Source organism: Colletotrichum destructivum, chromosome 10 (genome assembly GCF_034447905.1).
Source record: "Colletotrichum destructivum chromosome 10, complete sequence".
NCBI classification, from domain to species: domain Eukaryota; kingdom Fungi; phylum Ascomycota; class Sordariomycetes; order Glomerellales; family Glomerellaceae; genus Colletotrichum; species Colletotrichum destructivum.
This window is the reverse complement of record NC_085905.1, coordinates 533,290-556,949: the sequence shown is the minus strand read 5'-3', so window position 1 is coordinate 556,949 and position 23,660 is coordinate 533,290. Positions and strand designations below refer to the sequence as shown.

Sequence of the window (23,660 nt, the reverse complement as noted above, 5' to 3'; positions counted from 1 at the left end):
GGCTGAGTCAACACCCTCGCGGGACGGGAACTCGGGGATCCGGGCCGGGCGTCTTGTGGGGGTCTTTTCGGATGCAACGCTCGGGAGGCGGGAGCGGGAGCCGGGAACAAACGCTAGTCAGATCATCAGCAGACCTCGTTCAGAACCTCCACCCCCCCCTGGCCTGGCGAGGTACAACCTGTTCCACCTCGCTGTTTGGAATCACAGCTCTAACTCACCGATAGTGGCATGCAAGAGTATCATCGTAACTAAACTTTGAATCCTTTACAGAAGTCTATTTACTTCTTCCCTTCCCCTCATCTTACGCGGGATCTAGGGCTCAAGTACTTGATGTCAACACCATTTGATGTCGAAGATGCCCACTTTCAGGTGCCGCCGTGTTCTCTACCAGCCCAGCAGAAACCCCTAGAGTGACTTGTCCGCCCAAGCCCAAACACCAATTTTCAAAGTGGGAACCGGAAGCGTTCCTTGCCCTCTCCGACGCAAAAAAACAACAGGGATTTGAAGTCCGGGTCCTTGAGCAACTGGCACGCCTTCTCGTGTCCCTTGTCTCTCCATCCGATTCTCAGGCACTTCTGTTTACTCCGTTAGGACAGTCTCAGTCGAGAGCACACAGAGCCGCCATACCGGGTTGCAGTAACTGTACAACTGGCACACGCCGCACGTGATGAGCTCCTTGTCATGCTTTCCACAGGCTTGGCATTTCCTGGGTGTGCCTCTGGGTCCGATGTAGGCACAGAGGTCCGAGTTGATCTGGAGAAGGTCGTTCAGACCGACGGGGAACAGCTTGGACTCGGCAGTCAGTAATGCTGGCTAGAAAGAGCTGCGATGGGAGCGGCAGACTCACTGAACAGGAGTCCAGCTCGTCAACACGAACACCCCACAACCCGTCGGGGAATTTGTGCGGCTTGGGGTACGCGAGGGCGATGGTGTGGCCGACGTGGAACTGGCCCAAGTTGAGATTGGCGGCATCGGCGTTGTTCGGATAGAAGCCGACGACGAAATCTTTGCCATCGCGGTCGCGGGCGATGACACGGGCGCTGAAGAAGAACGCCGTGTCCGTCACCTCGGCCAACAGACACCAGCGGTCCAGTGCCGGGTCATAGGAAGGGCGGCTGATGCCTTGGCTGAACGGAGAGATTCCATTACACGTCGGGAAGTGCCACGGGTCTTTGAAGCTGACGATGGCCCAATCGCCTTCTTCTTTGGCGGTGCTCGGATTCGCCATTGCGGTGTTTTGAAATTCGATGTACATTGGAAATTTGTTGTAAGAGAGAAATGTGGTGTGGTGTCGAGTTGTCAAATGGACATGCCAAATCATTACTAAAGCCACTGATGCTCGCCGATTAGGGTGGCCACTTCCATTGGCAGCTAGCTTCATTCCATAAGAAAGCCAAGGAAGCGAGTTCACAGAATTATATCGATTGAAGATAGAAGGGGCGAGACCTTTGGTGTCATTCTTGGGAATTGGCGGCAGTAGAGCCCGAGGCCAACGTTCCATCCCAAAGTGTGGCGGCTATTGGGTAGCCGGGTTGGCAATACCTGCCTCAGAGGAAGCTATTCACAACTCTCGCAGGGAAGGAGGATCCATAATTGCTAAGCAACTACTGTGGCTTATATAAGCGTCATGACGGACAGACTAAGATCACAAGTATGAAGCGGCCAAGGGATAAGATCGAGATAGCTAGACATCTGTTCAATCCGTGAACAAGGAGTCTCGAAAGACAGGAAGCCGGGGGAAAGAGCCGGTTATACCAAAAGGTGATAGTTAGACTACTTACTATTGTAACCCAAAGGCAAAAGATGACAAAGCCCAGAGCACTATGTTAAATGCAGGGTCTTGAGATACCTGCAAATCATTAGGCAGATAATGTAACACATTCATACTGCCGTTGCTGCCCGCTTGCCTCGTGTGGCCAAACTATTATCCTCACCCTGGACAACTGTCCACCAACGCTCGATGTTTACAATACAACATTGATCGACTTCAACCCAAGACAACCGCAAAATATGGAGGCCATCCTTGGAACCCAGGAAGAGGACTGGCCCGAGGTCGACGTAGACTCCGACACGGACGAAGGGAGAGAAGCGATGCGACGTGCTGAGATTGCTTTCCACGCGACCATCGAGCGTTCCATCAGGCAACAACACACGCAATCAGCTGACGGCACCATTCCACTGGCGCTTTATGCCAAAGCACAGAGTCACCACGACCAGCTCACACAGGACGAGCGCAGCCTCCTCAACAGCCGTGGGGACGTCGTAGGCAAAGCGCTCGCCAATCCCGACTCTCTCACCCCCGACGAGACACACCAGGTCCTGTTCTGGCCGCCGCCGGACGTGGTGCGCGCCAACATCCAACGCGCCACCGGCGGGAAACTCAGCACACCCGGCGAGCTCTACGCCAAAGGAAAGGATGCGGTGGACCGTGGGCAGTTCGCGACGCTGTTGAACGAGGATGAGATTGCATTGCTGGCACGCAGCTTCCATGCCACGGACGACGAGACCTTCTCCCCAGTAGACAGATCGAATGCTTTTGGCGCGCCGGGAGCTGGGCACGCTGTGGAGCTGATATCGGGCCGTTTGGGATTGGATGTTGTTGTCTTTCGGACTGCTTCGCTACACCATATGCACCAGATGAGCCAAATGCGACCTATGACACTGGGGCTTCCCAGCCCCGGACTATTGCAATCCATTTCGTTGCGGGAACCTAACACCACCACGCCAAGAAGTCACTTCGACCCGAGACAACAACCCCACGACATCATCCGCGCCATGGCTTCTCTCCAGGAGGAGCATGAACTCGGCAACGTGACAGACGAACCGGTAGCCGCCCGTAACAGGGAGTACCTCGCCGCCCTCCAAGCTACCTCTCCACAGGCTGGGGTTTCTATCTCCACTCTATCACCATCATCATGGCCCATGACGTCTCCTCTATCGCCCGCTGACCGTTTCGGATCTGGGCCCTGGCCACCAACTGTCCGATCGCGCGGTCCCATCGACCTTTTCCGGGAGGACACGCACCTCTCGGGCTTCAGTGTTGAGCCGGGATGGTTTGCTCTCTCAGAGGGCCAACGGGACACTTACCGCGTTCGATCCGAAACGCTCCGCCGTAAGGCATGGGTCGAGAATGAGACAGCTCTGGCAGCGGTTACATCACCTACTGGTTTTCCTCGTTGAGAGCGGCGAAAACAGCGGCAGATGAGCCCAGGAAGTCTCAAAATCTTGCAAACGGCGCAGAGAGGCTGTCTGGGGTGCCTGTCATGTCAAGGGAAAAAGATGTTTTGCGATGATCTGGAGACGAATTTCCTAGAGGCACTGAGAAGATGGGATGTCTTGACTGGGGATGAGAGGAAGCCCTTTGAGTCAAGGGCCACGTAGCCTATTCTGCTGCTCAAGTCGAGTATTGACAGTGTAGAAGATTGCATGATAGAGAAACGCGGTGCTCCAAGGCGAAGGCTACTTCTGATAGTAGACGACTTGAAATACACTAGAGTACTGTCATTCGAACTTCTTAACTCATGCTCAGCGTGAATTCTATCATGCCATACCGTCGACTGTCCTGGATGTGGATCATGAGGTTCCACTATCAGCAGTACCTAATCAATCTTCACATTTTGGATGTAGTGTCGTGCCTGTACCTCGGTGAATTCGCAGCAATCCACAGAGTGAAGGTATGTCTTTTGAGAGTAGGCTAATCTACAAACCTTCCTCTGGTTGTGTTTTCCTTCTTTTCGCATCTGCCGGCAATGAAGGTGGAGACACAAAGCCACTGCTCGACATTTCCGTATCTGATGCTGCAGCAGAAGGCAAGCTATCAAGCCCCCTTTTCTTGGCGCCTTGGCCCTTTGAATGAGACAGAGTTTCTGTAGTCAAAGGCTCTTCTCCCTTTCCACCAAGTTCCAGGACGTCGGTCATCACATCAAAGGCTCCATCCAAGTCCATTGAATATTCTTCCCCTGTAGCAGAATTCTGTGACAGTGCATGAGATGAAAGTCGATCATCTTTTGGCTGGCCGGCCCCGATATCTGTCAGGACGGTTTCGGGTTTGCTCTGTTGTCTAGGACAACCTTGGCAGGCATATACCCTATCCGCTTTGCAACGTTCCGCCATTTCTGTGAGTTCTTTGACAACCTCGGAAGGTTTGTCTCTTTCCTTGGGTTCTATACAAATCAACCGGTTTGATATGTAGTCGACCATATTGTGGAGGAATAGAGAGCATTCAGGATGTCGATGTAGCCGCTGGATCCACTGTTCTTTATTCAGTCCAATATCTCAGTGGAAGAAGTGGATGGATGTACTTACATTTCTGACAGATGGTTTGAGATCAGCCACCTTTGTGCCGTTTTCTACTGAGACTGTGAAAAATATGCTCGCTGGTAGGGGTTCATCTACTCTTTCATCACCAATCTGAGCATGACTGAATTCGTCAAGCGCTTGATGACCCTCGAGATACCATAAAATGAACAGCAGTAGGAGGCATCCTAGGTGCCAAATCTCGAAAGCTTGAGAGATTTCCTCCCCTGCTACGTCGAACTCCGGGCTTCTGTAAGTTCCCCGGGTTACACCAAATTCCGCATCGAAGTCTTTGATCTGGAGTATTCCGCCTTGAGCAATGTTCTCGTCCGTGTTTTTGTCTCGAAACCAGAGTACATTATCTGGGTCCACTTGGACACCCCTGCCATGATTTGAACTCTGTCCCAATACGTCCAAGATGGTAGGCTGATTGAGAACAAAGTCAAGACTCGATGCGACCCCAGCAGCCTGTTCAGCTAACCAACTAATGAGAGAATGGTCGGGTTTTGGCTCTGGAAACTGTTCCCAAAAGTCGTGCAGATTGCCGTCGGAACAGGGATACACTAAATGATATGATTTAGGAGCCATATCGTAGGCTGCAAGGAGTCTTAGCAAGTGCTTCTGGTCCTGACGACCTAACTCTTGTAGGACTCGCAGCTCTCGACTACTCCTGCTATACAAGTGTTCGAGAATGAAATGAGAAATTGTAGACTAAAAATCAACACTTGTCAGCGCAGGTGATACCGTTGTCTCTTTGATCCCAGCGTCTTACCTGCGGGTAGTTGTGATGCGCAGGATGAATCTTTATCCTGACACTGTCTGAGAAACCGCCGTATGTAAATCTCCAATCTTTTTGGACAATGGGAAGGACAGTTCGGTCATCGAAAGAATACAAACGGGGCTTGTTCGATTGCATGTCGAAGAACGGAGACATAACCTGCCATTGCTTATCGTTGAATTCCCACATCTTGCTAGTTTTCCAACTGCTACTCCCTTCGAAGCGGACACTGACCCCATTTAAAGCAGGCTTGAAAACCAATTCCGGGCGCTTCCCCTCTTTGCGTCTGTGTTCAAAGGGAAGGTGAACGTCGAACATGTTCTCTGAAATGAAGCTGGGAAGTGCTCCAACGTGGTCAATCATAACCAAGATGGCGAAAATTTTCTTCCTCGAGGTTTTTTGACTGTTACCAAAAGGCGTTGTGTTGCATACATCGTTGACGTACTTTTCCACCTCAAGGTCGCTGTAGGTGTTGAGACTTTTCAATATTTGTCGCACGTTTGGCAGAGAAATGAGGTTCTCAAGATCGTCCAAAGGAAGGAACTGCCGGCCATCGCTCCCTGATACAAGCCGATCGTAAACCAAATCCCGTAGGTCTTCGCCCTTCTCACTCCCAAAACCGGACAGCACAGAAACTAGCTCCGGCCTGGGAGTCTCATCCGTAGCAATTGCAGGATCTTCAAGATCTAGAGACTGGGTTTCTGGAGAATGTTGGCGCAGATCTCCAGCTGACGGTCCATGAAAGGAAACATGGTCATCCTGTCCGGAATGGAGACGATGAGAATTCTCAGCAGCAGAGATTGAGACTTCATCCAAGTTCCGAAGCCAATCGCCAACAAACGGACCTTCGCTATCTGACTTCAGACTTTCGATACGAAGTCGATCAAATGCATTAGGGGTGTCTGTTACGGGAGTGAGATGGCCAGAGTCCTCGTCGAAGGGAAGTGAGACATCGCTCAGGTCGGAGGAGTCTCGATCAAGACCGCCAAAAGATTCAGTAGCTGTTCTCAGACTTTCGCTTCCATGCTCGGAATTTTCACAGATGTCTCCGTCGGCTAGGCCAGCTTCGAGAGTCTGGAAACATAGAGTCTGTAGGTGTGCCGCTATGTGCCTGGACAACATTTTCTGCGCAACACCGAGACCACCCGAACTGTATGCAGGTTCTTCGATGAGGGAAACCCGTTCTTCGTAGCCACCGGGCGATGGCTCGTCTCCGAAATGGACTTGGCGATCATTGTTTTTTCGAGGACTAGAACCTTTTGGTGCGGAAGCAAGTGCGATGCTTTGTGGGGGTTCGTGCTTGATCTTGGTCCTGGTTTTTCCATCTTCCAGTCTGTCCCCTGGTGTTTGGCAAAGTGGGCAGATGGCGCTCTCATCGTCCGGGGCTTGGCTGGACTTGCTCTCGAGAGGAGGCAAGTCATGGTTGTATTGTATCCAGTTGGTTCCATGTTCCTCTTCCATGTGTTTGCGCCACGAAGAGTACTTTGAGAATCCGACAGCTGGATCGGTGCATTGCTCGGACACGCAAAAGAACGGCTTCAGATCGTCGTCAACATGCTTCCTGGTGTCCAGTTGAAATCAGTCTCAGCCACAATGTTTCGACACAGGTAGCTGTGTATTCTGCAACTTTCTGTCCAGTCTCGAAACCAATAGAAACACACTCTTACCTCCACAGAACGGGGCTGCCGAAGATCCTTCGTTCGACTTTCTTGGAACAGTAACGACAGTCAATGTACCCGACCGCTTCGTCCTTGGGACGAGGCGGACGTGGGTAACAGACATCTGCAGCACCCACAGAAGCTGTGCTTTCCGTCTTGGATTGTCCAAGAGCAACGTGTTGCCGGTTGAATTCAGAACCATCCAAAGGAGTAAAACCAGTGAAACTGCTCTTTTCCTGATGATTCTGTGCGGCAGCCTGCGCGGGCTGCATTGTTCTTGTCCCCAGCATCGACTCTCCGGGTGTGTTGTTCTTGGTTGCTGTTTCGTTCCTTTTCCGCTCCCTCTGATACTTTGCCTCCCGGTGCTGGTGGTACACGATGCTCTGTCTGCGGTAGACAATCGATCTCGTCAGTTGTAACTTGAGGGAGTCGGATATCATCGGGTATTTGTTCTTGATGATCAAGTTCGTGAGCTCTTCAAAACCAGCGAAGTCCATCTTTCTTTTCTCCCTGAACGCCTCGACTCGGGCTGATCTGTTGTTTTGCGACGCTTTAGATATCAACACAGATAGCCGAGTTAACCTTTCGAGAGCACCAGATATTCCGAAGAATGATCCCTGTAAATGTTTATTCTCGGTCATTGATTCGCCATCAACTACCGACCAGGCCTGAGATTGTTCATGCTGTTCTTCAGGTTCTCGGTTGTTATCATCTCGACGAAATTCTTCATCAAGCCGTGCCACTGTGGTTGATCATAACTGTTTAGCCTCTAAGCTGGGCAATTCCTGAGATCTCCGAGTTTCAACTTACTGGCTTCCAGATTCTTTTGAATCAACCCAAGCAATCTCAGAATCATGGCCCGAGGCTCTTCATGTTCCTGTAGGCGAGCATCAAGCGAGATAAAGGGTTCTGCAAACACGCCGGAATTGTTTGACCATAGCCAAAATCGCTGCTGGAGTTCTTTCAAAGGCCGTTTACCAGACATGATCTGATTGATCGTTGAGTCGAACAAGTCTCTACACGCGACGGCTGCATTGTAGATTGCGTCCTGGGATTGTCCCAGACCCCCTCCAGGGTCGGTTGTCTTCAGCATTAGGCAATTTGATGACGAAGATGCATGAGACGCGTGGAAGAAACAGCAATTCGAGCAAAATAACTCAAATTGAACAAGAAAACGAGATAATGTGTGCCTTGGTGTTGCCGCGATGTCCCAGATGGATTGTGGGAGGGAGGAGAGGGGTGGGTTCGCCTGTTCAGCTCGCCAAAAGCTACTCATGCCAACGCATACCTCTGATGTTGGCTGTTCGTTCTGTCAAGCGATCCAATCATTGAGTGTCTCTCGTCCGAGCCTGCAGGAAGTGACAGAAGCCGGGCTTGAGAGTGCATGGCTGCAGTGCACAAGATATGCATGGGCCTATCTTTGAGGTTTCATTGGTGTCATCAATAGGTGGTCAGCATGCTGCATGCATACATGAGCTGACATGCATGTTGCTGTCTTTTGGAGTTGCAAAAGGGGCTGATGATGCAGCCGACCTGGAGGCCCCCCATTGTTCTCGGAACTCTCCTATCTCCCTCTCGCCTCTCGAAGCGCGTCCTTCCGCCACGCACCGCCAAAGAATGCAGCGTGGACACTAAGTCAGTTCGTTTGACAAAATCACCATGACCAAGAAATTCCAAGAGTGGACCTCGTTTCGACCATGAGTTGGAGAAGCCACCGCCTTTTCGGTCTCCTTGAACCTTTAAGGCGTTACCTAGATGGGATAACATCGGAGGCATCATGGGGCCAACTGTCCATAGAGGATACAAGAACTCAGAACGAGGTAGAACTCATCTCGTTCGAGTCAGACCTTTGCGAGTTAGATGCTGGCACCGACGAAAAGACACCCGCAACCGATCAGCTGGATCGCCTATATGAATGGATCTCAGCGACGAACAAGTCGTTTGAGTCGGGCAAGCGACAGGAAGTCAACTTTAAGAAGGGACTGGAGCTTTTCGAAGCTTTGCGCGGAAAGCCTTCCGAAGCCGAAGCGATGGCAGTCGCTCTCTGTGGAACACGTCCTGCGCCTGGTGTCAAGCGGACTAACCATGTGATCAACTCATTAGCTACGGCTTCTGGGCAGTTGCATCGCGCTCTGGTGCTCTATTCACGGTGCTGCCGCGATCACACTGCAAGAATTCATCTCAAAGGCCTCAGCTTTGGGGTGGATGACAAATCTACTCGCTTCTTTTTGTTCATCTCCTCGGACTCCAACTCTCAAACTTGCCGGTGGCAGGAAACAGATTGCGAGCTTGCGGTGTAGGTGCATTGCCGTTGCTTCTTTTTCCACATTCTAACCCGAAGACGGCAGGAAAACTGACAAAGAAACGGTGGAAGACTCTGAGAATTGCCTATGCAATCTGCTGCGAGAGTGCGAACAGTTCCAGGAACAACTACTTATTACACTCCATCAGATGGCGGGGAACCGACTCGTGCTATCCGGAAAACGAGTCAACTCTGCCCGCCGGCAGGACACGCCTGAGATATCCTTAGGCTATCTCATTGATCAGCAGGCATCTCGGAATTTTCCATCAAAACACCTCTTGCTATCGGCAGAGAAGGCAGCACTTTGTCTGAATCTTTCGCTCGCCTTGGTTCATCTTGATTCGGATCTATGGGTAAATGGGAAATGGAACCTCGACAACATATTTCTCGTTCTCGATTCAAAAGGACCAGGCGGCCCGACGTTGGACAGGGAGCGTCCGTACCTCTCCACCAGACTGACCGAAACCGAAAATTCGAATTGTCTTCCCGGTTCGACTGAAATAGGCGTTGAAGCGGCACAAACTCGCATGCTGTCATTTGCGCAGGTTTTGATGGAGATTTATCTGGAGGAAAGACTTTACCGAGACATTCACAAAGACGGGGAAAGATACGGTCATCTCAGAAATCTCATCAATAGTCCGGATGCCCAAGGAGAGGTCCCGTCAACTGTGATTGCCGCCGTTCAAGCATGCCTTGAGGTATATCGGTCAGAGGCCACAGTCAAGGAACCAAGCAAAGAATGGATCTACAACCGAATCATACTAAAGCTCGACGAGAATTTGCGACCATGGACCACCCCGATACGGCCAGAGCCGCGGAAATGGGAGAGTAATCAGGCATCACATAGTCGAAAACGCAAGGCTAGCTTGATGCATCCGGATTCTTCGGAAGTTGGTGCTCGGCTCACCTATCCATTGAATGGAGAGCCGTCCAAGAGGTACACCCTGAAAACCAATCCCCTGTCTACTTCAGTGCTCTAACAACTTCCAGGCACAAGGCAATGACCAGCGAAGGCTGGTTCAAGATGGTCGACAGCCTGAACTTAGTTCTGAGTGCTGACCTTGAAGACAACAACTACCAGAAAGTAAAGGTAGCAGTCCTCGATACGGGAATATCGCCAAAAGCTGCTGAGGGATTCGAGATCCAGGGCCGGATGTACCGAGACTTCACGGACCGTCCAGATGAAAACATGCGCGATGACACTGGCCATGGGACATCCGTGGTTGACTTGGTTTACAAAATTTGCGAGCCTGCAGAGGTTTACGTCGCAAGAGTTATGGAAAAGAGCCATGCCATAAGGAATTCGGTGGATGCAGTAATCAGAGTAAGTTCACTTGCCTCATCATGTTTCGATGAGTGGCTAACCTGCCTGGCTCATAGGCACTAAAATGGGCAATGAGCAATGAGGTTGACATCATTTGCATGGCGATTGGTTTCGCAACCGAGGTCCCAGAGTTGAAGACGGTCTTGAAGAAGGCGTTTGCAGCTAATATTCTTGTGTTCGCGGCGGCTTCCAACCACAACAACATGAGCGGGGTTGTGTATCCGGCTCGCTGGAACGACTGCGTTTTCGGCGTCTTCTCGACGAACGCCGGCGCAAAGAACTCGCGCAAAATCAACCCTACCGGGAGCGGCAAAGACGAGAACTTTGCGATCCTTGGAGAGGACATCAAAGTCTTCACAGGCGAGACGCAGAAGGGTACGTCGTACTCAACCGCGATCGCTTGCGGCTTGGCAGCTCGCTTGCTCGATTTTGCCAAACAAAATCCCGTTGCCGGGGGTATATATGGTAATCTTTGCAATGATCTGAAAGAAAAGGCGGGGATGGCGAAAGTCTTGTGCGGGATCTCGGAGAAGGACGAGGAGTACCATTGTATTGCCCCGTGGAAGCTTCTCCCAGAGAATCTACGTTGGCAATCGGACGATCCATCGGAGGAAGAGATCCAACAGGCAAGGGTGAGCGTGATGAATAGAATTGCGCACTACCTGGAGAAATTCTAGCATCTTTGGATAACAACCCATTCCTGATTTTACTATGAAACAGTGTCTGAGGAACCGACAGTCATCGAATGCCCTTTGGTTTAAGTCGCATTCTCGTCAGTTGGAAAGATGAAATAAATCTTCTGACCTTCGTCAGCTGTCTCATGTTCGATTTGATGATAATCAAGCACGCCCGCCGCATCAGCGATGGAATCGATATCTGGCAAGTCGTCATCCAGCCCCAGAGTTGCTCCTTTCGTCAAGACCCTTTCAGAGACATCCGACCGAAAGGGGCTCTTTGACAGCTCCGTGAGACGAACTGCCCAGATGAAATCGTTCTCGTGTTGCGCGGAGAGACTCGACTGGGTTGTTCGAGAGACTCCAGCGCTAATTTCGGCACTGACAACTTCGGCCATGTTCCTAGCAAAGCTTGGTTAGCAACAGGTCCAACTGAGATGACCGAAAGTGACACCCACATCCCAGGCTTGAAGTGAGCCACTCTTCCCTTCGACTCGCTTCGTTCGGTCCTGGCGCCCTTGGCAATCATGATGCCGGAGACCATCAACAGCTTCCACTTGTCCAGAAACTTGACTCTCTCGATGTGCGCCGCGACCAGTGGCGTCTTGAGGCACTGTCGGATGTAGTTCTTGGTCGGCCTGATGGTCTGCGTGTCCACTTGGTCGAACTGCCATGAATCGCCAGCGCCTCTCTGGAACTCAAGCGCCACGTCTCCTCGGACCGAGAGACCAGCTGCTGCCGCGACGGGGACGTCTGCCTTCGCACTGGCCTCGATGCCGGATTCCTTGGACGTGGACCACTGGATATCATACATCGTCGACTGCTCGATCCTCATGTCCTTGGGAAACGGAAGCGGGCCGTCGGAGTTGATGACCTGGTCGAGCGCTTTGAGACTCGGAATGACATGGCCGAGGAGAAGGTTGCCAGTAGCCTCCCCTCGCGCCATGTTTGAGTATTCTGGCGCCAGATAATGCGTTTGACGCAGAACGAACCAGCATTTGTCCATTGCAGTTGGTTATGAGACTTAAATCGACGACGTCTTCGCTGGCTGTGTGTTCCGTCTTTTGCTGTCCAATTTCAGGGTTGAAGAGGAGTTGGAGTGCGGGATGTATGCTTCGCTGCAATAATTAGAGGATGTCGTACGGCCACCATCAGGCTACGCTGACTTGCAGACGCGGCCCGACTGCTATGCCTTAGCCGTTGCCTTGTATCTACTGTGTTTACTGCATGATGCATCCTGCAGTCGATCTAGTTCAGCTGCAGGCTGTGCAGTGTCTGGGGCAGTTCGGTGGGTGGTGGGTGTGTGCCCTCCGTAAGACGGCGTGCAGGACATCGTGGTTTCAATGAATCACGAAGCAGTAACTGGAAAGTGTTTCCAACGTTTTCCACTATCGAAGATGATGATATTTGGATATTTGGCAGCAAAGCGGGAGAGTTATGTTGAGAATATGCTTGTTTCCTCCAAGGGATAATTCAGGTAATCTAGCAGGGGACAGGGATGGAGTAGGTGACAGCAGCTTTAGACGTTCGTCCGTCCGTCAACAACCTCCAGAGCCAACAGTCTCATTAGGAGCCTTTGTCTTTGGCCATCCAATATTAAAAAAGGCCTTTCCTTCGGCCCCAGAGTTTAGCAGAAAGCGGCTTTTTGCCCCCATTTTCGTGGTCTAATTTGCAGCACATATATATCATGTGCCTGTCCAAAGCTGGGCAACGTCAACCAGGGGCTCGACATAATGGGCCCGCGGAATCCTTTATCTCCCGTAAGACTGGCATCCATCCTTCCATGCATCCGAGAGGATTGGATTACCCCGCTTCTGCCTAGCACGATATGGTCTTTCGCTCGTCAAGTCTGCCTGCCTCCGGTCTCCTAGAGCATTGCAACCTGAGACATAATCATGTCCGATGAGACGCTCTGAGAGTCTGCTGTAAGAGGCTGTTGGTTTGATACTCCTACCCTTTCCTCTGATTTCGCTTGATACAGTGTGGCCATGGTCACGGCGAGCCCCGACGACTACTGCTCCGCATGCCACGACTTTGACCCCCAGGGCCCGCTCCACGAGCGCGATGCCGTCCTCCGCGACACTTTCGGCATCCACCGTGTGGCGCTCGAGAACCGGACGCCGGCCGAGCTGCGGAGCCGCCGCGATGACTGCTACCGCTGCGCCGTGCTGCTCGCCGCCGCCTACAAGCTGGCGTCCGACTGGGACAAGATGACCATCTGGCTCGAGGACCATCAGAACCCAAAGATCTCGCTCACCGGCAAGGACGCCTGCTCCTTCGAGCTGTACACCACCGAGGCCGACAGCGCGGTCAAGCACCTCCATCCGCTCCTCGAGGTCCCGGCCTCTCCCCGCTCCGAAGCCACCATGGACTTCATGGCCCGCCAGGTGAAGGACTGCCACGACAACCACGACAAGTGCAAGATCAACCATGAGTTCATGCCAAAGAGGCTCATCAGGCTCACCGACAAGGGCGGCCACATCATCCACCCCGACGAGCCGGTGCCCTACATCGCGCTGAGCTACTGCTGGGGCGGCGACAAGAACATCCGCACCCTCCGCGCCAACATCACGGCGCACATGGACTCGATCAACCTGGGCCACCTGCCGCGCTGCTTCCGGGACGTCGCCGTCATCGCCCCGCGCCTCGGCATCAACCACCTCTGGGTCGACAGCCTATGCATCATCCAGGACGACCACGCCGACTGGGAGGACCAGTTCCCGCGCATGTCCTGGGTCTACAAGAACGCGAGCGTCGTCATCGCCGCCGCCGCCATCGGCAACTGCCAGGAGTCCTTCCTCGGCGACGACGAGGACGACGAGAGGATGCGCCGCCCGGAATCCTTCGTCATCCGCGACGCCCACCCCTCCCAGCCAGCCGCCGTGCGCGCCCGCGCCGTCCCGACCATCGGCCTCCACGAGGACCTCCAGTCCTTCTACAGCGCGCGCGACCCCCTCGACTGCCGCGGCTGGCCGCTCCAGGAACGCCTCCTGGCCACGCGCATCCTCGTCTACTCGCGGACGGAGCTGCAGTGGTCGTGCCAGACCCTGCAGGCCTGCGAGGGCGGCCACACGAGCTCCCCCAACCACCCCTTCACGCCGCTCATCACCATCGACACGGCCGAGAAGGCGTTTTCGCTCTGGCACAGCCAGGTCATGGAGTTCTCCAAGCGCCGCCTCACCTTTGAGACGGACAAGCTGCCCGCCATCTCGGCCGTGGCCGGCCACGTTGCCGACGTCACCGGCTCGCGGTACATCGCCGGCCTGTGGCGCGACAATCTCATCCGCGACATGTGCTGGGAGCGCCACATGTTCGAGAGCCTCAAGTGGGAGGCGACGCGCCAGTGGCGCGCCCCGTCCTTCTCCTGGGCCAGCGTGGCGGGCAACGTCTTCTACAACGACAACTCCATCGCCGCCAAGGGCTTCTACCTCTCCCAGGTCGTCGACGCCGGGGCCACGCGCCAGAGCAACCCCGTCTTCGGCCAGGTCGTCGACGCCTGGGTCGACATGGAGGCGCCGCTGATCGAGGCCACCCTCGAGACGCACCCGCCCTACGACGGCAGCGACCTGTTCGACTACAACAACCCCGGCGCCATGTTTCCCCACGGCCACCCAGAGACGCTCTTCCTCGCCAAGGTCGGCGGGTGGCAGATCCCCTTCCGGGGCGACACGCACCTGGCGCCGGGACCGATCCGCCCCACGCCGAGGGAATCTGCCCACGGGCTGGGAAACACGGCGTACCGCGTGAGAGACGTCGACAGCGTCGAGCTGAGCCCGCCCGTGACGGTGTGGGTGATGATCGTGGGGTACTGGTGGGAGTATACGAACAAGTACCCCAACGGCCAGCGGTGGTTGACGAGCATCGTCTTGGGACGGTCGGAGCGTCAGCCCGGCGCATACGAGCGGCTAGGGTACAAGAACCAGCCGTGGCCGCCGTGGGAGAAGATTCCGCAGGAGGACTTTGACAGGATCAACGCTCACGTTCAAAACGAGGGGGAGAAGCAGCACTTCCGCATTGTCTAAGTGAGGGCGGCTATTTGGAAGTTTCTTCAGAAAAAGCAAATGCGTTGCTCTCATAGCAACTTTTATCAGGTAGCGTTCTTCCTCTTTCCCAGATGTTGCAGTTCACAATCTCTCTAACATGCCAAAAAGTGGATAGAGAAAGGAGGCTAGGGTGGGTGAAGCTAGAGTTGGACTGTATGTAGACTGTTGTCTTCATCGTCTGCGTGTCTTCAGTTCCTGCAAACTGCTGATTTAATCTGAAGTTGAGCTACCGCTTGCGACAGGCGCCTATGACAAGCCTGTTTTCCCTCCACTGGCTAGTTATTATATGTTTTCCCTCTTTTTATTCCTAGACTATTGCGCGAACTCTCTTGGAAATAATAGGTAACAAGATCCTTTTGTTCACAGATTAAAAAGGAACCACTCTATCCTTTCAACAAAATTAGTCTAGTCTCTGGAACCTTTATGGTCCCTGGCATGATGCTAGATTAGGGCTCTGGAACCAACAGGGCCAGCGACTTTTGCTTTAACAGGATGGTTTTCAATGCCCCCACTCTAACTAGATAGGCTACTGCTCCACAAATGCTTTTGCATTCCTACGTACCTTTCTTTCAGTAGGTATTCGTACCTAATAGAGTCACTACTGCCTCAACCTGCCAAGAGGCTGCACTATGATGGCATTATCCTACTTGTGATACTAATAGTAAGTTCAAGGTGCAATAAGGAGGTGGTTGCAAGCTGTGAGTGCGAGCAGCAGTCATTAACTGTCAGCTGGTATAAGTTCATTGAGTCCCACAAAGAAAACCTTCCTAGATTAGGTTTAACTATGAAAAGATATACTTAACAAAACTTGCCTTATGCTTTCACTTTTGCCTTTGCCTTTGTCCTTGTCTTTGTCTTTGCCCTTGCATTTTCCTTTGCCTTTGCCTTTTGTTCCACTTACTTCCTGCTTTCTTACACGCATCTGATAATCAAGTCAGCAGCTCCTTGCTAGCCCATCAGTCCAGCATTATGTGAAGCTACCCTGTGCTTCTGTGGCCTTCATTCCAGCAGCTGCGCAGCCCATCCATCCTATCAGACTGGAACAGCTGCTGGGAGGACTATTCCAGGTGGTCCACGCATTCATAGAGTCGGGTTGATAACTGAGGGAGCCGGCATCAACCCATTTCATCCTCCCCGGTCTAGTTGTTATGCGTTTACCCAGTGAATCCTCCTACACCTTCGCTCTAATACTCTTTTATGAGGGGCAGAGAGTTTCTGTTATGAAAAGATTTGAGATTTATCATTGAAAACTTGTTCCACAACTAGTCTAGTCTTCGGACCTTCATGACCCCCGGCGCGATGTCAGCTAGTTCCATCTTTGATGCCACGTCATCCCCCACACATCTGTCTACAAGTAGTCTCGGGTCCCAACGCGCCCCTCTTTCGCCTCCCTCTCGAAATGCAGATGGTGCAGTGTTTGTCAACTCCTGATGCATTCCATCTATTCAAGACGCTTACCGAGCCGATGGATAAGGATCCTCGCCCTGCAAGGCGGCTCCGGGACCGATCACATCCATGTTCGTCTTCAAGAGGTGGACATTGACAAATGGCCAACATTTGCAGCGCTTTCCTACGTCTGGGGCGACCCATCACAACGAGAGTGCATTTACATCTCGGGCCAGGAGATCTCCGTCACAAAGAGCCTATTCGACGCTCTTCGGCACTTTCGGCTTCCCGACAAAGAATTACTGATCTGGGCAGACGCCTTGTGCATAAACCAGGATGATCTGGAGGAACGCGCAGAGCAGGTGCAGCTGATGCGCGAGATATACTCTCGTTCCACAAGCGTCATGGTCTGGCTGGGCCTCGACACTGATGGCCAAGCTGCATGTGCCATCCACTTGATTGAGTCGATTCATAAGGCTTGCGAAAACCATGCCATGGCCAAAGGCGTCGAGCTACTCGACATGGCTCACTTTACCCTGGCCACGCAAAAGTTCGAAGGTCTTGCAGGGGTTTCAATCTCGGACATCACTACTGTCGCAGAAAACACGAACCGATCCAAGCCTGAACTCGCAGGCTGGACGGCGCTGGGGTGGGTCCTGTCACGACAATGGTTCACACGGGTATGGTGCGTTCAGGAAATCGTCCTGGCTCGGTCATCCAAGGTCTACATCGGATCCCATTCCTTGCACTGGATCAAGCTCGGCGTCACCGCTGCCTGGCTCAGCGAACAGAGTCTTGCCACCGACTACGACGTGCCGGACGAACTTGAGGGACTGAACTGGGACACCGCGTACAGCATGTTCGACACTAACGGGCTGTCCGAGTCCAGCCTGCTGGAGATTCTCGTTACATTCCGCGATTTCAACGCCACAGACCCTCGAGACAAAGTTTACGGCTTGCTGGGTCTTGTGAGCGAAGAAAATCTCAAAGGGTTCCGAAGGGTAGACTACAGCAAAAGCGTTGTCGATGTCTACGCCGATGTTGTCAGAACGTCCGTAGAAACGAGCGGGAATTTGGCATCTCTGTGCTATGCGAAACACGGGCGTGAATACTCACGCAATGGATTCCCTTCCTGGGTGCCACGTTGGGATATCAGCGAAAACGCGTCCAATCTACTCTCCAGCCTGTCATTGACCGCGTGGGAAAACGGAGACAAGCATGGCTTGCCTAGCCTGGTAGCTTTCGAGCCTACCGCTGACGGCAAGGTGGCGCTTTCTGGAGTTCGTTTTGACACTATTGCCTGGACGACCGACATACTCGACGTCGAGCACTTCAAAAAGGAGGTTCTTCCCTCGAAAGCTGCGAAACATCCCTTCCTAGAAATCTGGCACCGATCATCCTCCAGCAAGGGCTACGCAATGTCTGTGTCCGCCGATCGCCCTTTCGCCGGCATCATGGAAATGGCTTTGACTCTCACTACTGGATTCACAGACGGATATGAGCTTGTCATGGATCTTGAAACTGAGGGCTTGAGTCAATTCTATGCTGACTTCCTCACGTACATCGGACAACTGTTTGATAGAGCCGGGAGCCGATCGGACACGTTTGATCCTCTTGAAATCGCACTTTGCGATGGCGATGCCACCCGTTTTCGAGTTGCTGCGTCACGGGCCTGTGACCAGCGACGCGTCTTCGAGACGGCGGCGGGCTTCTACGGTTTGGCGCCGGCATGTGCAGAAGAGGGGGACGTTGTGGTCCTCCTTTATGGGGGGCCGATACCGTTTGTTCTGAGGCAGGTGGATGATGGCTGGGTCTTATTGGGGGACTGCTTCATCGGCCCGCTGATGCCGGAGACGGCGGATGAGAGTACCCGGAAGATGTTTGGCGATGGAGAAGTGTTCGTTTTGGTTTAGGGCAACACCGTTCAGAATCATACACCGATACCAGGCTACGCAACTTCCCTCTTTATAGGTAAAGAGAGTCAAAGTGACAACATAAGCCGTTTGGTGATAACCTAGATCACTTGCGAATTCTGCATGTTTTGTTAGGGACGGAGTAGTCCAGCAGTAATTACAGCCCCTAGACGACCTGGCAGGGATCTAGTTCATGCAAGTGTCACACCTTATCCCAAAACCTAGTTGCAAAAGCAGACCTCCTTACTCTCCTTAGGTCCAAAGACACATAAACACTCTAGATTTACTGCCCCTGAGGTAGATGATATTTTAAGTTGGGGGTTTTAATTAGACGAAAATTTGTTTGCAATGCTTCTGATCAGTAAACTTCTGCCCTGCCTTGGCATAAATGTGGACTTGCCGCACCTGATGAATGAAATGCGGCTGTTGCCGCCGCAAAGGCCACTACCCATCTCGACAATCCTTGTATTGCGATGAAGGACATTCGGAGTTACCGAATTCCGTCGAGATGGCACAGCCTTGCTCTCAGCATACCTCATGGCCGCTATTAATAAGATTGATAGGATTAATATGGTGGAAGAGGCCATGTCTGCCATGTAAAAGAGGGACCATGGAGGGAGGCTGCTCCTAGTTGTATAAGTCCCGAGAGTACTCTCAATTCATGAGTCGGATCGCGGCCTCTTTGCCCTTCCGCGCTCCAGCGTCTTCTTACGTTCTTTTGTTGGCTTGCGTTCCCTTACTGATACCCCCCCTTTCCATTTAATAACCAATCCTTATTTTCCCGCCCAAATGCTCTCCGGCAACCTCTTCTGGTGTCTCGCCTTGTTCTTCTTGAGCAACGGAGTCTTTACTCTTACCCAGCGGGATGGATCGCAGGATCTCATACAGCAATTCGTTAGACAACCGCTCCCCGAAATCGAAGGACCGGCGAGCACTACGTCGTCTACGTCCACCGCAAAGCTAATCCCGTACGTTATTGTTGTGGAACAGAGCGCCACCAGGGAACAGATCCGGGACCTCAACAACAAACTCTCAACAGAAGCCGCCCCGGGGTCTCTGGAGGCAAAAACCAGCAAACGCACCGGCCTGGTCGTCTTCTTCAAGGCAGACATCAGCTCCGCCCAGGCCGACGCGATCGAGAAGCTTCCCGGTGTAGGCGACTCACTCCACTCTCTCCGTCCCTGGTCAACTACCCCTATCGTGGTACTAATCGCAATTGACCGCTATAGGTTGGTGCTATAACCCCTGATTCGAGTCCCGATGAAGAACAACCGCCTACCCCGTCGGCGCCCCAATCATCGGCGCGGCCGTCGTTGACGCCTCGTCAATTATTTGGCAAGGGTCGGTCCAAGTCGCCGCTGACGGACGTCCGAAACCCGGCCGACGTCCGCCTCCAGATGCCGGCCGCCATAGAACTCAACGTCATCTCCCAGCCCCCCGGCTCGGTGCGCGCCGAGAACCTCCCCGGGTTCGCATACGCCGCCGAAGCTGGTAAAGGGGTGACGATCTACGTGATCGACACCGGCGCCAACATTGAGAGTCCGGTGTGTTTTCTTTCGCCACGACACAACTAGATTCCGGTTTCACCAGTTTCATCAGAGGGCATCAACCGCTAACTAAGATAAACAGGAATGGAAAAACATGAAGGGGAGCAAGAGCTTTATATACACGCCTGGCGTTGAGGAGTCGGAGACGGACCCGGAAGGCCACGGCTCCTGTATAGCGTCCAAGGTGACAGGCCGACTATTCGGTACCGCCAAGGACGCCAACATTGTCATGGTCAAGATTCACCACAAGGAAAAAGGATTGGCTTCGACTTTCTCGGCACTCGTGGAGATCAGTAACGACGTCTACGAGAAGGGCATCCAGGGCAAGGCTGTAGTCAACCTATCATTAGGGAAATGTAAGTCTTGCAAAGCTCCTCCTTGTGTAACCTCTACCGTCCCCGTCCCAGTCCCCTTTTCCCTCTCGCCCAGTTTACTAAAAACAGTACCCATTAGACTTAACCAAGAAACAGAAGTCCTCTGTGACAGCGTACAGGCTCCTCCTCGCCACTGTTATGAATGAAGACATCGTTATCGTCACAGCGTCAGGCAACGCAAGAGTAAGCCCCCACTAACCCTTCTCTTACTCTTTGACTTATCCTAGCACGCCCCAACTAACAATTACTAGAGAGATGGCTTTAATAAGCTGTCAGACTACCCAGCACTTTTTAGTCGGACCACAAACATTATTGTTGTTGGCGCCGTTGAGGAAGACGGCTCCCGCAGCCCATACTCCCAGGGCACCGCTAAAGAGCTGACTACGTCAGCCCCAGGCGAAGTTACGTGCGCCTCAGCTAAATCTTCGACGACCTGGGCCAGGAAAGTTGGCACTTCTTTTGGTAAGCCCCCCCCCCCCCCCCCCTCCCCATTTTATCTCCTTGCTGCCACACAACAAGAGGCTCACCTAGCGTACCAGCCGTCCCCGCCGTCGTAGGAGTTATCGCCGTCTGGCTCTCCCAAGACGAACATGCCGCCCGGCTTCAGATCCCTGGCAAGGTCGCAGCAAACGTGAAGGCCATGGTGAAAGAGTTCTCGTACCCGCGCATCAAACGCGGGCCGCCTGTGATTTGGAATGGCATTGACCCACGGGGACTCGCTTGCGAGTCGCCAAGAAGGCCGGGCGACGCCGGGTCGGGCTGCCGGGTGACCGTAGACCCCCCTGCCTCGGCGCGGCCCCCGCGGCCCCCTAAGCCCCAGTGGAGCGATAACCCGCAGGGCTTTCAGCGCGTCTTCGAAGAGGACGGCGTCATAGGCCACAGCTACGTCGATAGCTGGGACAGCTCGGAATTTGACGTCAAGGGCAGTATCGAGCAGTGGTGCCTGGATAGATGTACAGGTAAGTCCCAACATCCTACCCTGTCCCCGCTGCCGTTGGTAGTGTAATATAGAAACCCCTGAGACTGACAGCAGCTTTTTACTGTTCCAGGCAAGTGCGCCTCTGTCTTTATCTACCGGATACTGCAGTTCAAAAACGGGAAATACAACGAGGATTATTTCTGCAGCACGTACGTTAACAGATATACCATGCTTGAACGAGATATAGAGAGAGGGACAGAGAGGCACTGACTAACCCTAATGTCTAGGTACCACTCAAAGTGGTCAAACGACTTGGTGCAACCGGGTGTATTAGTCGCCGACGCAGGAGTCGCCTTCAAGTAAGTTATAGCCCCTACAACTAAGTATCGGAAACAACTAGGAGCTGTAGCTAACAAATCCAACAGTAAGGTATCCCCTTAACTGGTACTTAACCTGGTTGTAGGGTAGAAGAGAATAGAGGTCTCAGTGCTACTAGTAGTTCAAAGTTGCCAAAGATGTAGATTAATAGACAAAGGTATGTAAGCTTGGCTAGGATTGCTGTTGTGTAATACTACTTTACAGCTTTAGTAAGACTATAGTAAACTAAAGAAAACTATGGAGAAGAACAGCAACCATCTGCCCCCATCCCACTAGCTCTAGGACTGGTCTATCTACCAGTTTGTTCTGTTGAGGCACAGAAGCACTGAGGCGGGGAATCCGTTCGTTGTCGGCACGGATGCCTTTGAGAGATTCCTCGACATCAAAACGATTTATTATCGATCTTGGACCGCGATTAATGGCTAGAAATCGTCTGTTATGAACGTGAATGGCATCTCCCGCGTAGTACAGCGCCTTACCCGGGTCGTTGATGACGAGTGCGAGTCCAGGTGACGAAGAGCTAGCTAACCGCGTGATGTTTACAGAGCTTTATTGGTGTACTGAGAATATGAGGAGGCTGTTTATTTAGATGAGGGATGTATGGAAAGCTCAGTTCCGCATTGCTTGTAGTAGGAATAGATCATGTCATTGCATCGCTTGCTGAACATTCCAGACCGCTGAGTCACGTGACTCTTTCTCTCTCTGGCAATGGGCACGTGATGTTCATCGCCACATCGAGACTGTTTTCTCCTGGTCCGTGCACATGGGCTCCTCCGTCATTGACCACCTTGTGGATCGTGGGGAAGCTGCAGGTACCACCCCTTCTGACCTCCTGGCCTTGGTGGTCCTTTCCTCGGACTTTGACACCACACTCCGTTCCTCTCAACACTCAAACACCATCCTCGCTTTCTCTTCGTAAACACTCTCCTTCTTCTCGAGTTCATATCAATCTCACAAGCTCACCTCGACCTCACAAGCTCCTGACCAACGTTGTACCTCTACATAAAAATGGGGGGTTCTTATCCTGCCGCCGAGGCGACCCGCCCTGAACCAAGAGGTCACAAGAAAGACGTCCAGAGCTCAACGACCACAGCATCCCAGACAACGCCGATAGTACCACCGAGTAGAAAGAGAAAGGCCATTTCTTTCGATGATAAACAGCAGTCAGAAAGCCCTGAAAAACCGAAGAAGCTAAAGACCGCAACCGGTGCCACCACCGACGAGAAGCGTCTGCGTCGATTTCGTCCGAAACCTCCCCAGAGCTTTCACGATGTCTACCACCGAGCCACGACCCAGAGGTTTTACGTCCTCGAGCGGCGTCGGTGCGGCACCGACGATGCCCCAGAGGAGGAGGTCGAGCTAACCGGCTCTACCGGCAACGTCTACACCGTCCACATCGGCCAGGTCCCATCTTGTAGCTGCCCGCATTCGTTAAAGGGCAACCAGTGCAAGCATTGGCTCTATGTATGTTTCCCGCGTAGTCACTCAAGCTCGCCCGTTGATTCCGTGTCTAATGTTTCCAGGTCATGTCGCGAGTCCTCCGCGCCAAGTATGAACACACGTATCAACTAGCTCTCGTTCCCAGTGAGCTCAGAGAGATCTTTGCAGACGCCCCTCCCATTGATGCTCCGGCCGACGGGTCCCAGGACAAGAACCGTAAGCCTATCGATGGCGACTGCCCCATTTGCTTCTGCGAGTTTGAGGCCGAGAGCAAGGAAACCATTGTGTGGTGCCGCGCGGCCTGCGGCCAGAACATCCACAAGGATTGTTTTGAAACATGGGCTGCCACAAAGCGCCGCGGTGGGAGCGGCAGCGATGTGACTTGTCCGTTCTGTCGTAGTGTCTGGCAAGGCGACGAGAAAATGGTCAAGGACATTAAGAAGGGCGGCAAGGTCACCCGCGAGGGCTATGTCAACGTCGCTGACCAGCTCGGCATCAGCACTCAACAGGGTAGGCTTGAGCATTCTCTGGTGTCATACGTATGCGTATTTTAAGCTAACCAGCCGGTATAGACTATAGTACCTACTCCAGATGGTGGACGCGAGGACCAGGCTACTATTGATCGAGC

The 23,660-nt window shown here is 52.9% G+C and overlaps 9 protein-coding genes across 9 annotated transcripts; 6 read left to right on the top strand and 3 right to left on the bottom strand.

Annotated features, from left to right (window-relative positions):
- Positions 1 to 443: 443 nt before the first annotated feature.
- Positions 444 to 1,228, bottom strand: CDEST_14444 (Putative Zinc finger, MYND-type; the record flags this gene model as incomplete). The annotated part of the gene is made up of 3 exons (XM_062930600.1): positions 444 to 575; positions 628 to 786; positions 848 to 1,228. The coding sequence occupies 3 exons, from the start codon at positions 1,226 to 1,228 to the stop codon at positions 444 to 446; spliced, it is 672 nt and encodes a 223-aa protein (XP_062786651.1).
- A 763-nt stretch (positions 1,229 to 1,991) lies between these two features.
- Positions 1,992 to 3,181, top strand: CDEST_14443 (uncharacterized protein). Its single transcript, XM_062930599.1, has one exon. The coding sequence runs from the start codon at positions 2,011 to 2,013 to the stop codon at positions 3,178 to 3,180; it is 1,170 nt and encodes a 389-aa protein (XP_062786650.1). The 5' UTR covers positions 1,992 to 2,010; the 3' UTR covers position 3,181.
- Positions 3,182 to 3,699: 518 nt separating this feature from the next.
- Positions 3,700 to 7,940, bottom strand: CDEST_14442 (Putative protein kinase; the record flags this gene model as incomplete). Its single annotated transcript, XM_062930598.1, has 5 exons — positions 7,543 to 7,940; positions 6,742 to 7,474; positions 5,069 to 6,635; positions 4,306 to 5,007; positions 3,700 to 4,251 (listed from the first exon to the last, which is right to left on the bottom strand). The coding sequence occupies exons 1-5, from the start codon at positions 7,823 to 7,825 to the stop codon at positions 3,700 to 3,702; spliced, it is 3,837 nt and encodes a 1,278-aa protein (XP_062786649.1). The 5' UTR covers positions 7,826 to 7,940.
- Positions 7,941 to 10,058: 2,118 nt separating this feature from the next.
- On the top strand, positions 10,059 to 11,035 carry CDEST_14441 (Putative peptidase S8/S53 domain-containing protein; the record flags this gene model as incomplete). Its single annotated transcript, XM_062930597.1, has 2 exons — positions 10,059 to 10,358; positions 10,415 to 11,035. 2 exons carry the CDS (start codon positions 10,059 to 10,061, stop codon positions 11,033 to 11,035), a joined length of 921 nt encoding a protein of 306 aa, XP_062786648.1.
- Positions 10,681 to 12,114, bottom strand: CDEST_14440 (uncharacterized protein). The gene is made up of 2 exons (XM_062930596.1): positions 11,491 to 12,114; positions 10,681 to 11,434 (listed from the first exon to the last, which is right to left on the bottom strand). The coding sequence occupies exons 1-2, from the start codon at positions 12,036 to 12,038 to the stop codon at positions 11,116 to 11,118; spliced, it is 867 nt and encodes a 288-aa protein (XP_062786647.1). The 5' UTR covers positions 12,039 to 12,114; the 3' UTR covers positions 10,681 to 11,115.
- Positions 12,115 to 12,849: 735 nt separating this feature from the next.
- On the top strand, positions 12,850 to 15,481 carry CDEST_14439 (Putative heterokaryon incompatibility). The gene is made up of 2 exons (XM_062930595.1): positions 12,850 to 15,123; positions 15,184 to 15,481. The coding sequence occupies exon 1, from the start codon at positions 13,021 to 13,023 to the stop codon at positions 15,052 to 15,054; it is 2,034 nt and encodes a 677-aa protein (XP_062786646.1). The 5' UTR covers positions 12,850 to 13,020; the 3' UTR covers positions 15,055 to 15,123; positions 15,184 to 15,481.
- Positions 15,482 to 16,505: 1,024 nt separating this feature from the next.
- On the top strand, positions 16,506 to 18,434 carry CDEST_14438 (Putative heterokaryon incompatibility; the record flags this gene model as incomplete). Its single annotated transcript, XM_062930594.1, has 1 exon — positions 16,506 to 18,434. The coding sequence occupies one exon, from the start codon at positions 16,506 to 16,508 to the stop codon at positions 18,372 to 18,374; it is 1,869 nt and encodes a 622-aa protein (XP_062786645.1). The 3' UTR covers positions 18,375 to 18,434.
- A 729-nt stretch (positions 18,435 to 19,163) lies between these two features.
- CDEST_14437 (Putative peptidase S8/S53 domain, peptidase S8, subtilisin, His-active) lies at positions 19,164 to 21,484 on the top strand (the record flags this gene model as incomplete). The annotated part of the gene is made up of 7 exons (XM_062930593.1): positions 19,164 to 19,526; positions 19,604 to 19,918; positions 20,004 to 20,277; positions 20,375 to 20,478; positions 20,547 to 20,757; positions 20,835 to 21,254; positions 21,345 to 21,484. The coding sequence occupies 7 exons, from the start codon at positions 19,164 to 19,166 to the stop codon at positions 21,482 to 21,484; spliced, it is 1,827 nt and encodes a 608-aa protein (XP_062786644.1).
- Positions 21,485 to 22,434: 950 nt separating this feature from the next.
- Positions 22,435 to 23,654, top strand: CDEST_14436 (Putative E3 ubiquitin-protein ligase Zswim2; the record flags this gene model as incomplete). Its single annotated transcript, XM_062930592.1, has 3 exons — positions 22,435 to 23,056; positions 23,116 to 23,542; positions 23,605 to 23,654. The coding sequence occupies exons 1-3, from the start codon at positions 22,601 to 22,603 to the stop codon at positions 23,652 to 23,654; spliced, it is 933 nt and encodes a 310-aa protein (XP_062786643.1). The 5' UTR covers positions 22,435 to 22,600.
- Positions 23,655 to 23,660: the final 6 nt, after the last annotated feature.